Source organism: Heptranchias perlo, chromosome 3 (genome assembly GCF_035084215.1).
Source record: "Heptranchias perlo isolate sHepPer1 chromosome 3, sHepPer1.hap1, whole genome shotgun sequence".
NCBI classification, from domain to species: Eukaryota; Metazoa; Chordata; class Chondrichthyes; order Hexanchiformes; family Hexanchidae; genus Heptranchias; species Heptranchias perlo.
The window spans coordinates 124183185-124200681 of record NC_090327.1 but is presented as its reverse complement, the minus strand read 5'-3'; the positions used below and the strand labels follow the sequence as shown (position 1 = coordinate 124200681).

The 17497-nt window shown below is 41.5% G+C and overlaps 1 protein-coding gene across 3 annotated transcripts in view; it reads right to left on the bottom strand.

Moving 5' to 3' along the window:
* Positions 1-17497, bottom strand: part of LOC137320208 (zinc finger protein 236-like) — a 174698-nt gene that overhangs the window by 52156 nt on the left and 105045 nt on the right. For 2 of the 3 annotated variants that reach the window (XM_067981938.1, XM_067981940.1), the window contains exons 18-22: positions 17217-17368; positions 14678-14863; positions 13570-13840; positions 5132-5235; positions 1796-2161 (exon numbers count right to left, since the gene is read on the bottom strand). In XM_067981938.1, coding sequence (XP_067838039.1) covers positions 1796-2161; positions 5132-5235; positions 13570-13840; positions 14678-14863; positions 17217-17368 — 1079 coding nt within the window. The remainder of the gene's footprint in view (positions 1-1795; positions 2162-5131; positions 5236-13569; positions 13841-14677; positions 14864-17216; positions 17369-17497) is intronic. The other variant, XM_067981939.1, reaches the window with a different exon arrangement.

Here is a 17497-nt window from a genome sequence, read left to right as displayed (position 1 = left end):
ATTAACAATTGTATTACTCTGGACTATATAGTAACAATGAAATAAAGTAGTTGTTAGTAATGGATCAAACGGAGTCCTGTTCAATCCTTGGTATCTTTGAGGTGAGCTAAAAGTTAAATTGTGTTAACAAATGCCACATTTAGTTGCTGCTGGTGCCAAACTGTGGCTGGGTCTTTTTTTAATTAAGTTGGTTTACGTAGGATTATTGAAGGGTCAAATAAGGCATCACAAATAATAACCCTAGAACCAAAGCAAAGCAGATACATTATTCGTACAGTGAGCATAATGCATTAGGACTATTTTTAAGCAGTACTAAACAAATAGGGTAAAAGGTGGCTGTATCAGTGCAAAATCTCCTTATTAAGCCCCTTAAAAAGATTTCATAAAACTGAAAATGGACAATTTGGTCTGATTTTCTTATGCTGGACATCGGATTAAGTCTGTCACAGGTTATGGAAAATTGAACAGAAGTAAAAAAAACTGATGAAAATGGCTGGACTAGATTCCTTCACATTCAACATTACAATTCAGGTTACATTGCTGCTCCTTGAATAAAAGAGGAAGTTTATGAATACTGAGATTATTATCAATCCCTTTATGGTAATAGTTTAGTTATTGCAAATCAAAGCATGGGTCCTCTTTCATTAAACACACTTGGAAGTGTAATGAGCAGTGAGGAGGATAGTAATGGACTTCAAGAGGACATAAGCAGGCTGGTGGAATGGGCGGACACATGGCAGATGAAATGTAATGCAGAAAAGTGTGAAGTAATATATTTTGGTAGGAAGAACAAGGAGAGGCAATATAAACTAAAGTGTACAATTCTAAATGGGGTGTAGGAAGTGATCTGGGGTATATGTGCACAGGTCATTGACAGTGGCAGGGCAGGTTGAGAAAGCGGTTAGAAAAGCATGTGGGACCCTGGGCTTTATAAATAGAGGCATAGAGTACAAAAGCAAAGAAGTCATGATGAACCTTTATAAAACACTGGTTTGGCCACAACTGGAGTATTGTATTCAATTCTGGGCACTGCATTTTAGGAAGGATGTGAAGGCCTTAGAGAGGGTGCAGAAGAGATTTACTAGAATGGTTCCAGGGATGAAGGACTTCAGTTATGTGGATAGACTGGAGAAGCTGGGGTTGTTCTCCTTAGAGCACAGAAGGTTGAGAGGAGATTTGATCGAGGTATTCAAAATCATGAAGGGTCTAGACAGAGTAAATAGAAAGAAACTGTTCCCATTGGCAGAAGGGTCAAGAACCAGAGGACATATATTTAAGGTGATTGGCAAAAGAACCAAAGGCGACATGAGGAAAAACTTTTTTACATCACGAGTGGTTATGATCTGGAACGCACTGCCTGAGAGGGTAGTGGAGGTAAATTCAATCATGGCTTTCAAAAAGGAATTGGATAAGTACTTGAAGGGAAAAAATTTGCTGGGTGACGGGGAAAGGACGGGAGAGTGGGACTAGCTGGATTGCTCTGGCGGACAGCCAGCACGGACTCGATGGGCCGAATGGCCTCCTTCCATGCCGTAACCATTCTATGACATCAACACGTTCGCTCGCCCTGATGAGGATATGCATTTTTATATAATATAGGAGATCACATGGCTGTCAGGTAGTGTGGAGATTGTATATATTGTGATGCACAAGGCACAGGCACGACGGACCGAATGGTCTCCTTCTTTGCTGTATGATTCTATGAAGTTTTCCACAATACTTTTTCGGTTGTGTGTTGTTAATTGCAATTATGAAATGTTACAATATTGAAAAGTTTAATGATAAAAAAAATTACCTGACATAGAGGCAGGAAGAATAGCCTGTCCCACTAATCCCTGTTGGAGAAGATTTTGATCAAACTGGCTGGCAAGAACTCCATTATTAGTGATGTAAACATTTGCATCTGCAGTCGTCAGCAAGTTTACGGGCTGTAAGCTCTCTGTTGTTTGACGTGTTACAGGCTTCCGGATTTTCTTTGGCAGTGACGTAGGCTTAAAGTGAGATTGTATGTGACTCTTCCTGTGTCCTGAAGTCCGGAAACGCACGTCACAGTGTGGACATTTAAAAGGCTTTGCTCCAGTGTGTAGTCGCATGTGAACTTTTAGGCTACCTTTGGTCGAGAAGGGAGAACTACATACGTGGCATTTGAAGTGTTTTTGACCTGAATTTAAAAATACAATAGTACATTTTCAATATCTCTCAGAAAAAAAAAAGAGCAGAAACATATTCAGCCACGGAACAGAACTCGATAGATGTACAAATATAGGAGCGTTTCAAGATCATTGCCAAAAAACTGTGATGAATCTTAAAACTTGAGAGATGCTGAATTTTCTCATTTGCTATTAACTTTCCTGTTAACTTCATAAACGATTCAGCACTGTCATGAATTATTAACAGATTTACAAACCCTCTCAAGATTAACTTATTTAAGAAATATGTAGAATTACTTGTACATCATTAATTTATTGGCTAATTTAACTGATTCTGCTCTCTTCCATGCCATTCCATCTAATGAATATTTTTCACCAAAGGATAGCACCAGCTATTTCCATGGCTGTTTGCAATACTTTCTAGGAGTTTCTCTTACCTCATTGGCACCAAGAAAATCATATGGAATAACAATGGCAGCAGAGGAGTCAAATCTGACTTCCCAGATGTTAATGCAAGACCCACAATAAGGTACCAGGACCCTGTATAAACAAGGTACTTATATGTCTGAAAATGGATCCAATTAGGTTTTGAATACACAAGGGCTTATCTTTCTCCAAGTTCCAGTGTTTGCACCCCCTGACCCCAGCTGATTTCCCTGTGTCAGGTCACTTGGGCAAGGTCCCAGCAGGATTCCTGGCCCCAATTTGGGAGCCCGCATTGGGGGAGGGAGGGAGGGATCTTGCGGCTGTAGTCCTCTGGAGCCTGTAGCAGCGGAGTGTGGTTGGCAGCTGCTGGGGCATCTGGGGTGGGGGGAGAGGGGAGACAGAATTTGTTTTTACATTTTTTTTTAAAACATCATGGGTTTGGGGAGTTGAATTGATCACCCTGTGTTGCTATGGTGCAGGAACCAAATTTGCAATTCATTTCATAAGAACAGAAGTAGGTCATTCAGTCCCCCCGCCCCCGGGCCTGTTCCGCCATTCAATTAGATTATGGCTGATCTGTATCTTAAATCCTTCCACCCGCCTTGGTTGCGTAACTCTTAATATTGTTACCTAACAAAAATCTACCAATCTCAGTTTTGAAATTTTCAATTGATCCCCAGCCTCAACAGCTTTTTGAGGGGAGAGAGTTCCTGATTCCCACTACCCCTATGTGTGAAGAAGTGCTTCCTGACATCACCCCTGATTGGCCTAACTCTAATTTTAAGGTTATGCCCCCTTGTTCTGGACTGCCCCAGCAGAGGAAATAGTTTCTCTCTATCAATACACTTGCCCAAGTTTGAGCCAATATATCGCACACCCAAAGTCAATTCAAATGAAAATTGTACAATTAATTCTATTACTATAAATAACAAAATATCACCACGAGATCCTAGAGTACACTTGTATATGTTTCAAGCTTTGCTTGCAGATTCAAGATGGCTTAGTTTTGCTGAGCTTACTTCTAGTCTAATTATTGAACTAAATGTTTAGAAATCACCCTGAAAATGTACCCATTAACCTGTTCTTCACAATCAAATTGAAACGTATGATTCAATAATCATAGTGGTGCTGCCACAACTTCCATTAACACACTTCCACACTTTTTACAAACAGTAATACATCGCCAGCCAGCATTTACTAGTACCAAGGTAGAAATGCAATTATTCTTCAATTCAAAAAAATTTTATAAAGGAACCTTGCTTTTATCTTTTTCCTCATAAAGAACTGGCTGTCCATTATAACGGTGGCTGATGCTGTAATCATGCCAGACCGTATAGGATATTAAATCAACATGCGACAGCTCAGCCTAGTTGCTGATAGCACCTCATTCCATTTGCTGAATTTCACAAAGGTTGAACCCTTCACCTCATTTCAAAAAATGACAACTGACAAATAAGTTCACGGCCTACTTATTGACGTGAAGGTAATCTGCAGTGGCAGTCTCACAAAATGTCCACTGCTTTCAATTTCAAGCATCCAATATTTTACCATGGGGTAAATTTTTGTCTTCAAATCTGAGCTTCAGGCGCTGGCAGTGGGTAACAGAAAACTTATTTTCCATCCATTTAGTTTAATGAGTGGAAATCATGGGCTGTGCAATTAGCACTCCCAGCTCATGAAGCTTAGCACCAGAAGCAATGAAGATGAAAACTTACCCCTATATTTGCAAGAATTATCAATGCACACAATTTTGCACAGAAACTGCCTAGTCTTATTACCTTCAAACAATCCTCCTTATGTAGTGGTATCTGTGCAATAAACAAACATGGCTTATAGGTTTAAAGCTTAAACATAAACCACAATATCCGCTTAGAGTTAAATCTAAAAACATATAGAAACTGGGTAGCGCACTCTGTTAGACACTGGTCTTTCACCTCCTATGTTTGGGTTCAAATCCGCCCTAGACTGATGGGTGAAAGGCTTGTCCGTCTGCTGGTTGTAAGGGCCTTGTGTGCAGGCAGTATCAACGCAGTTCCTAGTGAGCACAGATCCACTACATTGTCCCTAATTTGGCATCAATGGACCTCAGAGAGAGAACACAGGGTGGCTGGTATGGAAAATGGAATATGTCACAGTGGTGTAGTTGGGGATTCTCTTTGGTCGCTGCGTCTGAGTCATATTGTTGGGACAGAGGAGAAGGAGCTTTACTATACATCTAAGCATGCTATGCCTGATAATGTACCTCACCATAAAGAGCATAAAAAAAGCAGCAGCGTGGAACTAATTGGATAGCTTTTTTCAAAAGACCCGGCATAGGCACGATAGGCCGAATGGCCTCCTTCTGTGCTGTATGATTCTATGATTCTTCTATAAAGGCAGCTGCTTCAAAAGAACCTTAAAAAGGACGACAAGAACTGAAAGAAGATGAACAATCAGTTTCAAGTGTTCAAATGTAAGCTTTCAGATAAACTGCCTCCCAGTTTTATGGCTTCTGTCATCTGGAATGGCTTTCGATATCCTCTCTGCAATTACTTAATGGAAACACCATCACTAACCTGTGTGGGTTTTTAAATGACAGTCCAGAGTAGACTTCACTGTAAAACTCTTCCCACATTCATCGCACTTAAAGGGCTTCTCTCCAGTATGGATTCTTATATGCCTATATAGGACGAAAAGATAAATTTTACTATCTATTTATACATTTTTTAAATAGTCAATGGTGAATATTTCTAGTTTTAGAAAATACCTAATTTTTGCAAACACATACAATAAAATTATAGAAATTCATTACATTGGCACTTTAAATTGGTTGAATGTCTATTAGATCGGGTGCAGTTTTAGATCATTTTGAAATATATTTGTTGGAAAACTGCTCCGTTTCATGGAATCCATAAAAGATAAGAAACTAATTATTGGGAAATATCAGTGAAAATACTAAAAATCAGCTTTTGCCTTTTTTTTTAAAACAATGCAAAAGCCGCTACAAAAATGGCTACTGAGATTCTCCAGTATGAGTTTCTGCTTAGGGACTCACATTGTCAGTTCAATGTTGCATAACATCACACCAGTGAAGATGCTAAGAAAGACCAAGAGAAAGCTACAAAAGGAACTGGGGCTAGATGATAGACACACCAAGACCAATGTGAGTTTTTTTTTTAATTCATTCGCTAGCAAGGCCAGCATTTATTGCCCATCCCTAATTGCCCTTGAGAAGGTGGTAGTGAGCCGCCTTCTTGAACCGCTGGTGAAGGTTCTCCCACAGTGCTGCTAGGAAGGGAGTTCCAGGATTTTGACCCAGCAACGATGAAGGAACGGCGATATATTTCCAAGTCGGGATGGTGTGTGACTTGGAGAGGAACGTGCAGGTGGTGTTGTTCCCATGTGTCTGCTGCTCTTGTCCTTCTAGGTGGTAGAGGTCGCGGGTTTGGGGAGAAGCCTTGGCGAGTTGCTGCAATGCATCTTGCACATGGTACACATTGTAGCCACGGTGCGCCAGTGGTAGATGGGGTGCCAATCAAGCGGGCTGCTTTGTCCCGGATGGTGTTGAGCTTCTTGAGTGTTATTGGAGCTGCACTCATCCAGGCAAGTGGAGAGGATTCCATCACACTCCTGACTTGCGCCTTGTAGATGGTGGAAAGGCCTTGGGGAGTCAGGAGGTGAGTCACTCGCTGCAGAATACCCAGTCTCTGACCTGCTCTTGTAGCCACAGTATTTATGTGGTTGGTCCAGTTAAGTTTCTGGTCAATGATAACCCCCCAGGATGTTGATGGTGGGGGATTCAGCGATGGTAAAGCCATTGAATGTCATGGGGAGATGGTCATTGCCTGACCCTTGTCTGGCACAAATGTTACTTGCCACTTAGCAGCCCAAGCCTGGATGTTGTCCAGGTCTTGCTGCAGGTGGGCACGGACTGCTTCATTATCCGAGGGGTTGTGAATGGAACTGTACATTGTGCAATCATCAGCGAACATCCCTACTTCTGACCTTATGATGGAGGGAAGGTCATTGATGAAGCAGCTGAAGATGGTTGGGCCTAGGACACTACGTTGAGGAACTCCTGCAGCGACCATCTTCTTTTGTGCTAGGTATGACTCCAGCCACTGGACAGTTCTTCCCCCGATTCCTATTGACTTCAATTTTACTAGGGCTCCTTGATGCCACACTCGGTCAAATGTTGCCTTGATGTCAAGAGCAATCACTCTCACCTCACCTCTGGAATTCAACTCTTTTGTCCATGTTTGGACCAAGGCTGTAATAAGGTCTGGAGCTAAATGGTCCTGGCAGAACCCAAACTGAGCATCGGTGAGCAGGGCATTGGTGAGTAAGTGCCGCTTGACAGCACTGTCGATGACACCTTCCATCACTTTGCTGATGATCGAGAGTAGACTGATAGAGCGGTAATTGGCCGGATTAAATTTGTCCTGCTTTTTGTGGACAGGACATATCTGGGCAATTTTCCACTTTGTCGGGTAGATGCCAGTGTTGTGGCTGTATTGGAACAGCTTGGCTGGAGATGCGGCTAGTTCTGGAGAACTACAGCCGGGATGTTATCGGGGCCCATAGTCATTTCTGTATCCAGTGCACTCGTTCGTTTCTTGATAACACGTGCAGTGAATCGAATTGGTTGAAGATGGTTGCAAACGCTTCAGCCTTGCCTTTTGCACTCACGTGCTGGGCTCTGTCATCATTGAAGATGGGGATGTTCACAGAGCCTCCTCCTCCCGTTAGTTGTTTAATTGTCCACCACCATTCACGACTGGATGTGGCAGGACTGCAGGGCTTTGATCTGATCCGTTGGTTGGTGGATTGCTTAGCTCTGTCTTTAGAGTGCTGCTTCTGCTGTTTAGCATGCACGTAGTCCTGTGTTGTAGCTTCACCAGGTTGGCACCTCATTTTTAGGTACACCTGGTGCTGCTCCTGGCATGCTCTTCTACACTCCTCATTGAACCAGGGTTGATCCCCTGGCTTGTTTGTAATGGTAGAGTGAGGAATATGCCGGGCCATGAGGTTACAGAGTGTGCTGGAATACAATTCTGCTGCTGCTGATGGCCCACAGCAAGTCATGGATGACCAGTTTTGAGCTGCTACATCTGTTCTGAATCTATCTCATTTAGCACGGTGGTAGTGCCTCACAACACGATGGACAGTGTCCTCAGTGCAAAGACGGAACTCCGTCTCCACAGGGACTGTGTGGTGCTCACTCCTACCGATACTGTCATGGACAGATGCATCTGCGACAGGTAGATTGGTGAGGACGAGGTCAAGTAGGTTTCTCCCTCGTGTTGGTTCACTCACCACCTGCCGCAGGCCCAGTCTGGCAGCTGAGTCCTTCAGGACTTGGCCAGCTCGGTCAGTAGTGGTGCTACCGAGCCACTCTTGGTGATGGACATTGAAGTCCCCCATCCAGAGTACATTCTGTGCCCTTGCTACACTCAGTGCTTCCTCCAAGTGGTGCTCAACATGGAGGAGGACTGATCCATCAGCTGAGGGAGGGCGGTAGGTGGTAATCAGCAGGAGGTTTCCTTGCCCACGTTTGACCTGATGCCATGAAACTTCATGGGGTCCGGAGTCAATGTTGAAGACTCCCAGGGCCACTCCTTCCTGACTGTATACCACTGTGCCACCACCTCAGAGAGGGTCTGTCCTACCGGTGGGACAGGACAAACTCAGGGACGGTGACGGAGGAGTCTGGGACGTTGGCTGAAAGGTATGATTTTGTGAGTATGGCTATGTCAGGCTGTTGCTTGACTAGTCTGTGGGACAGCTCTCCCAATTTTGGCACAAGTCCCCAGATGTTAGTGAGGAAGACTTTGCAGGGTCGACTGGGCTTGGTTTGCCTTGGTCATGTCTGGTGCCTAGTGGTCCGATGCCAGATGGTCTGCCCGGTTTTATTCTTATTGTGACTTTCTGTAGCGGGACAGCAGGTTTCCTTCCCTAAAGGACATTAGTGAACCAGATAGGTTTTTACAACAATCCAGTAGTTTCATGGTCACCATTACTAGCTTTTTATTGGAGATTTTATTTAATTAACTGAGATTCGAACTGATGTCTCTGGATTATTAGCCCAGGCCTCTGGATTATTAATCCAGTAACATAACCACTATGCTACCGTACCCATGACAGGTGATGAGACTGGGCTGTTGCCGACATGGCTACAGAAGAAGCAACAGAGATTTATAATCTCAGCAGTCAAATTATGACAATCTCAGTAGCAATTCTGTTCATGCTGTTTATCTTGGGGCCTCAAGAACCACAACAGAATGGGAGAAGGAGCACTGCACAGAAAACAGTAGACAAGGGTGAAACAGATGCAGGAAAACCGCAGACAAGGATAAAAGGAGTCAGAAATCATATAAGGAAAATAAAAGCAGAAAATAAAAGAATATGGAAAAACAAATACACTTCAGAAGAGAGAATCAAGGTGGGACTACAGCAAGCTATAAACATTATGGTATAACTCTGCATTTCAAAAACCTTATATGCACGAGTCAGAATGTCTAGAAACAGTAGGTGCATTCATGCTCATGTGTACATAGGAAAATGACAAAATTACAGGATAAGATGTATCAACTATAAGAAAAATCTGATCAGGGCATGGGGGGATTTACTTTGAGTACAACTGGCAATTTGTGTCAAATTGGAGCCAGTTTGTGTCGTGGACCTCTAGGAATGCTCAGCTGCAATTGCACCCAATTTATTTCTTGTGACTAGCAGAGAAAGTCCCTTTCATTTCCTGAGTCTGCCCCAGATTCTAGAGGTGAACGGTGACTGTACTGAGCACCTGAGTGCAGCTATATTCCGGTCACTGTGCAGCCCAAGCATTGAAAAGCTATCTCTGGAAGTGGTACTTGGATCCAGTGTGGTTGGGAGTCAGATTTCTTCCTGAACTTTAAGTTATACTATTGCTTTTTCTGTTGAAAGTCCTAAAATACTTTGCCTCAACATGAAAGTGGTGGCACAAGGAGAGTTCTCCCGGTGCCCTGGCCAACATTTATCCCTCATCCAACACCTAAAAAAAACAGATGATCTGGTCACTTATTTCATTGCTGTTTGCGAGACACCTTGCTGTGTGCAAATTATCTGCCGCATTTCCTGCATTAGAACAGTGACTAAACTTCAAAAGTACTTCCTCGGCTGTAAAGCGATCTGGGACGTCCTGCTGTCATGAAAGGCGCGATTATAAATGCGAGTTCATTCTTTTTTCTTTTCATTACTGCAATTCTTCCAACATTTTTATGTGTATTGAATTTCACTGTCGTTCTTGAAATCCCACTACCGGGGGAAAAAAAGATACAATTTATGGCGAAGTATAAGCCCGTGGACCATAGATTTCAGTAACTTATCACAGAACTAGTTCAAGTTTCCAGTTCTGTCAGCTTTCATACTCAAAATATTACAATGTTAAAAGATCAGAATAGTAAAAAGAACTTGGATTTATGTGGTGCCTTTAACGTCCTCAGGATGTCCCAAAGTGCTTCACAGCCAATGCATTACTTTTCAGTTGCACTTTGTTTTGTAGACAATGATCAGAACATCGTATACAGCGAGTGCCCGAATTTCCAATACATACTGCTGACAGACAGCTCCCCACCAATAACGCAAAGTCGGAAGATTACCTAGTTGGTAGCTTTCTATTACCTACCAGTAACAAGTACGCTTCAGTTATTTCCTAAACTGTCAATTCAAGATGAAAATATAATGGCCAATGAACTAGAAATTAAATTATGGATCAGTGTTAAAAGGTTAAAATATACTGATTTTGTGGTTATGGCCAGGATAATTCTGGGGAACCAAGTGGAATAGTTCCAGGCCTCATATTTGAATGAATTCTGCAAACGAGGATGATTAACATTGACCCAAAAAGGCTTCTGAGAACCCATGTACCGTGAGAAAAAGAAAATAAACATCAGGGCAAAAATTGCCTCAAACCAGCAAAAATAATTCTTTTGGCCTGTTTCAAAAGGGAATTGTGTGCGTATATATGAAAAGCAAAAAATCTGCAGGGCTATGGGGAAACAGTGCGAGGCATGGGATTAATATAGTCAGCTTTTTCAAAGAGCCAGCACAGGCATGATAGGCCAAATGGCCTCCTTCTGTGTTGTATGATTCTATGCTTAAAGTTACTTACCTGCACTGGTGATCCTAGATGCTCCGGTTTTAACGGGCGTTAATTTTTGTCTCCTTAGAAACGGTGTATAGGGAGGAGAGAGATGCAAGAGACCTCAGAACGGTTCTCTCAACCACTTAAACATTAAAATGGTGCTCCTGCCTGTTCTAAGTTGGAGCTTGCACTGTCAGCAACTCCATGCAGCATCCAGGAAACAAGTGCTGATGGAGCATTCTGATGAGGTGAAATTGTTCCCAAAAGTCAAAGCAGCGCTGATTTTCTCAAATTATTCCCCAGTAGCTGGAAACCTACAGCATAGTCCTGTTTAAAAACTAGCACATGTTTCATAGTCTTACTTTGAAAGATCAGAGGGTGAGGGAATATCATAGAACTTACTTTATTGGGTAATTTGCAGAAGAGTTTTTTTCTCCTGTAATTTAGCTTATTTTCAATTTCTTTTAAAACTAGAATCATTAAAATCACTTTATCAGGTCGGAAAAACAGAGATAGTGGGGTACAGGAATAATAATTACAGATTAACTTATCCATTATGATGACAATGTGGAGAATTGATGCTTAGATATCAAATTATCTTGGGCAAACAATATAAATTAATGAAGCATGTGATTTTTTAAACTATTAATACATGTTTTATCAATAGTTTGCTTTACTTTCCAAGCCAATTAAGTGGGCTAGCATCTATATGATTAACACGCTCCCAGCACCACTTAACATTTCTATGCAAGATTTGACTTTTTGATGTTTCCCACAGGGTAGTGAATGTATGGAGTAGACTCACAACAATAAAGCCAATTTAAAGGTTGGTCGATGGCGTAGAGTTTCCCTCAACTATCTTTGGGCGTTCGATTGGCTGAAAGCTAGTTTTTTAGTTAATGAAAGCTTGATTTTTTTTTTTGAATGTTGCTCCCAGCTCTAAATAGACAGTGGAAACAGAGAGGCAAAAGAAACAGGCAATAAAGAGATTTTTTTTTAAATGAAGTTATTCAAGAGGGAAAAAAAAGTTAGAATGTACATACAAGAGTAGAAAAAAATGTAAAATGAAAGTTAAAACTGTAAAAACAAAAAGAGGGGAGGAGGGAGAGAATGAAGGTTTGAAAAGAAGTGAAATCTCCACAACTACTTTTATTTAAACTCCTGTCTTAAGTATTTATTTTTAAGACAGTTATTCCAACGTCTATATACTTTTATCACTGTAATATTAGTTTTTCTTTCAGCATCAAAGTGTCAGCTGAAAAGTTTTTTTTTTAAAAAAATAGGAGGTTCAGAGATATTGGCATTTCCCTGGATCTGCCTAGATCTAGGGGCCACAGTTTAAAAATAAGGGGTCTCCCATTCAAAACGGAGATAAGGAGAATTTTTTTCTCTCAGAGGGGCATGAGTCTGTGGAACTCCCTTCCCCAGAGAGCGGTGGAGGCAGGGTCATTGAATATTTTAAAAGCTGAGTTAGATAGATTCCTGATTAACAAGGGAGTCAAAGGTTACAGTGGGTAGACGGGAAAGTAGGGTTGAGGTCACAATCAGATCAGCCATGATCTTATCAAATGGCAGAGCAGGCTCGAGGGGCCGAATGGCCTACTCCTGCTCTTAATTCGTAAGTTCATATGTTCTGCCAGTGATTAAACTTTTCTAAAAAAAATTCTCAGTAAGATAATTTTGTGATGATGTACATACTTGGAGCTCATCCTGTAGCATATTCCAAATTCATAAAAATAATTCTAAATGATGCAGAAAATGATTCCAATGTATGATAAGTTTGTCTATGAAAGTCATTTTTTCTCCACATTTTTGCATGAATTTTGTGCTCGTCAAGTGAAATTGATGTTAGTACTCGGGAATGGAGCGCTTTCCATTTCGGCACCCAGTTTTAGCAAAAAGCACTCTCATGTCAGGTACAGATCAGTTAGATCTCTCTATTCTGCTCCAACAATGTGTCTCAGTGAGACAGTGAGACTGACAACCTAGTGTCAACTGAAGCCAAATCAGGGGGAATTTTAGGCTATGGACTCCCAAATACCAGGAACTAGACTAAGGCTGCCCAAATTCATTTTATGTAGGACTCCACAATCACAGATGAACAGATAACCATGAGAATTCATTCCCTCGGTTTAGTCTGGATTCGAAACCACGTTCCAGTGTTCATTTTATTAAGTTTCCCTAATACCATGCTCTATTACCTTGAGTGGGTGAACAAGTAGCTGCCTCTCTTAACTAGATATGGAGACAGAGATGACAACAATGTAGGTAGACACCTTCAAATTATCCCTTCCTCACTGTGAGGAAGTGCCTCACCTACTGCTCAGTCACTCTCTCCAATGGACCAGCCAAAATTAAGATACTTCTGGGCACAAACTCACACACTACCATTCAAAGAAGAGATACATTTGCATTTATATAGAATTCCTTATTAGATATCCCAGAGTAGTTTACATACAATGAAATACTTTGAACTGTTGTGATGTAAGCAAATGCACCAGCCACTTTTTAGCACAGCAAGATCCCACTGACATCAATGAGATGAATCTGTTTTTAATGGCATTGGTTGCGGAACAAATGTTGACTGGGACATTAGGAGAGCTCCTTGCTCTTCTTCAATTGACTATAGGATCATTAACATCCACCTGAACCACTGGAACTGGCAGACAGTGTACTGTACTAGAGCATCAGCCTAGATTATATGCTTAAATCCTGGAGTGGGGCATGAACTCACAACTTTCTAAACCAGAGACAAGATTGCTAGAGTCAAGTGGACACTTACAGCAATGTGCAATGTTAAAGGAGAGAAGAGGAGAGAGTCAAGAATAATTTGCAGAGAAAATGGGCTGCAAAAAATAAAAATAAAACTTAAGACAAAAGATCAATCCTCACCTAACTAGGTCACTAGGCTTTTTGAAACTCTTCGTACAAAATGAGCATTGGTTCGCATGTTTAGGATCCTCTTCCACCTCTGTGTTCTTATCCTTGATTTCACTGACCCGGTCCTTCTCTGCTGCCGATTGGACTAATACTTTTTCTGAGACTGTGGCGTCTAATCGTGATCCAGTTTTGGCTAGTTCTGCTGTCTCTTCTTCTGTAAATGTGATGATCCCAATCCGTGACCTTCGCACGACAGGCCTTTCTAGATTTTCATCTTCTTCATCTAGATCATAAAAGTTGTTTTGAGGACAAAGAAGAAAAATTCTTATATCATATTTCAAATTGCACTCTCAGTAAATCATAACCGATGAAAAGAAATACTTAAACCTTAGACTGCCGACAGGTTCAGGGAAATGATGGTATCCATGAGCTGGATGGTTTGCTAAGTTTTCAGCTCAAACACTGCGATGTTGAAATAAATATTGATATCACGGTAATAAAGCTTCTCAAAAGTACCTTTATTACTGTAATGTAATCCTAACCACAAAAGTTCTTTACGGCGATTGCAATTAAAATTAAAAATGTTCAAAGACTTCTAACTCTCTGTGCTGTCATCCATTTTCCCACCTTCTCACTTCTTTTCCATTCTTTACTTGTCATCTTCAAAAACCCTAAACTCATTTAATTATCTTGCTTCTTCCTCCTCCTGGTTTCTACAATCCATTTTGGGAGTGGAAGCGACTTTTGAAAATGTTTGATTGGCTACAGCACAGCAACAAAGTCATATTTCTCATCCAGTATTAAACCAGGGGAGTGAATATTGACATGATCAGATCAATTCTAATAGATGTCAAAATGGGAAGAGGATGCGGACGCACAAGTTTGTGCGTTGGCAGTTCTGGAGTGCCCCAAGACAGTAATCACCACTAAATGTGGCAGTTTTGTAGAAGGCATGGTAGTTTTTTTGCACAAGACATGTGTTATATTCTCGTAAATAATCAAGATTGTGGATGTACGGAGTGCAGATGATGGAAGTTCCACTGCAATTCCTTTTTTTTAAGATAAAAATACTGAGCACTATTTGATGTACTGAGTAATATATAGACAAAGCACTTCATACCTCCAACTCCTGCCGTTACTTGATGAGCTTTCATGTGCCTTTTGCAATGAAGTGATGTTCGGAAAGTGTCATCACAGAATGGGCACTTAAAGGGTCTCATACTGGTATGGATTACCATGTGCCTTGTAAGGCTCCCATTGGTAGTAAAGGTGGCATCACAAACGTTGCATCTGTAAGCCTTGATTCCTTTAAACATACACAGACATATTTCTAGATATCTATAAATGTTAAAATAAGCTATATCAGTTGAATCAAAAAGACTAAGATAAAAGCGAAGCACGGTATTGGCATCTTTAGCTCTGTCACGCTACATTGGGTTTAAAAACGAAAAACATATCATAGAATAGAATCATACAGCTCAGAAGGAGGCCATTCGTCCCACTGTGCCTGTGCCAGCTCTTTGAAGGAGCTCTCCAATTAGTCCCATTCCATCTGCTCTTTCCCCATAGTCCTGCAACTTTCTCCCCTTCATGTATTTATCCAATTCCCTTTTGAAAGTTGCTATTGAATCTGCTTCCATCTAGCTTATTTTGGTACAGATGTTATAGATTTTAGTCATTTTTGTCTCAGCTTGGTTTCCATGTGAGAAAGACAAGCAATTCAATTCAAAAGTAATTTTGTTCAGATATGTGTCTGATTGGCTGTTACTTCAATTTACTTGGTCCTGGTTGTTTTTTTAGAAAGCATTTTTTAGTATGGGTAGACAAACGGTGGCAATTTTTGTCTTGCTACCATCCCATTTACGCCTAAAAACAGGGCAGCATTGGGACCAAAAGCATGCGGAGGATTGACCCATCAACTTACCACTGATAGTCCGCTTGTCCCAATTTTCAGGTGGACCTCGATTTAGATGGCCAGAGTTCCCACCGGAAACAGGGAGGGGCCTCATCAATGTCTGCAAATTGGGGTCAAATGACACGGCACAAGACCCTGGTGCCATTTCTGTCTCTAGCCACATTGCTACCACCAGTTCCTCAACTCATCCACAAGCCATGGGCGGTACAAGTTGGGAGGCGGCCATTTCCAGCAGTACTTAAAGGCATCCTTAGCTGCAGCAAGGTAAAGCTACAAGCAGGTCTGGCACTTATTCTTACTGCAGTCGCTTAGTTTTTTTTTTGAGCATTAAAGGCTTCCAATACTTGATCTCCTTGCTGTTGTGGATGCTGCAAAATAAAAAATTCCCTGGCACTATAAACCACTGCTCCCTTTCACTCTTGATGCTTCCGCCCCTACCCTTTAAGGAGCTGCAGTAGGCCCATCGCGATCGGCCGCCTGGCAGATTTCCCACCCTCTCGATCAACGAGCTGCCTGTAAGGAACGTGATTCGCGCTAGCAGCTCTAATTTTGCAATTCAATGTAATTAGGGCCCAAACCATGAAAATTGATCAGACCTACTGCTGACTAAACGGGGGAGTTCTTCAGACACCCTGCCCACCACTTGCCCGATAATGTGCCGGAAATAAAAACCATCCACCAGCATAATCAATTTGCAAACCCAAAGCCAAAAAATAAAATTGTCCAATGCTTGCTACGTTAATTTTTTTTGCATTTTGTTTGAGTGGGAAATGCCTGAATGGCAGAGAATGGATTGGTTTGCAGGCTTATTTAATTATTTGTATATACAGTCGGTGAATTGAAATAGAGACAGCATTCACAAGTTATGATCAGTAATGTATCATTAGTGGAAAAGTTCTCATCAAAGTTGCCAGTGTTTATGACACTTGATAGTTATTTTGGTTCAGTGTCAACCAACAGTGCACTTTTCTATACACCACTGCATTGTGTGAATAGCACCCTTCAAAACGAACAAGCAACTTTAAAAACTATGATCCGATTACAGTATACTAAGTCATAATCAAGATTCTGATGCACAGGTGTAATGAAATAAATAGTATCTGTACACTAGAATTTTGAACTCGACTGGTTCAAAAACTGTTTCAGGCTATTAAATATTTTTGACTACTGTAACTTCGGGACTGAAGGCATGGCTTCAGATGCATCAGTGCAATTATTCACTTTATGGCCTCAAAATGAAATTATTTGGTCAGCTGTGGCTCAGTTGGTAGCACTCTCGCCTCTGAGTCAGAAGATCATGGGTTCAAGTCCCATTCCAGAGTCTTGAGCACAAAATCTAGGCTGACACTCCCAGTGCAGTGACTGAGGGAGTGCTGCACTTTCAGAGATGCCGTCTTTCGGGTGAGACATTAAACCGAGGCCCCGTCTGTGTTCTCAGGTGGAAGTAAAAGATCCCATGCACTATTCGAAGCAGGGCAAGGGAGTTCTCTCTGGTGTCCTGGCCAATATTTATCTCTCGATCAACATCACTATAAACAGATTATCTGGTCATTATCTCATTGTTGTTTGTGGGACCTTGCTGTGCGCAAATTGGCTGCCGCATTTCCTACATTACAACAGTGACTACACTTCAAAAGTACTTCATTGGCTGTAAAGCGGTTTGAGATGTCCTGAGGTCATGAAAGGCACTATATAGATGCAAGTTCTTTCCTTTCTTTCTATGCCAGTTTGCTCAAACCATTACCTGTGTGCGTTCGCTGATGTGCTTTCAAAACCCCTGAGGATACAAAACATCGACTGCACTGAAGGCATTTGTAGGGCTTTTCACCTGTGTGAGAACGTACATGTTGCTTTAGATGGCTTGATTTCTTGAAACCTTTGGTACAGAACTCACACCTGGGGATTGCAGGGAGAAAAAAAATCATTAGCATTATTTAAAGACACACACACCATTTAGCTTCAGAGAGTATCAATCCACAAAAGGGATTGTTGTGTTAGAGACCATTTAAGGAGGCGTAGGGAGAA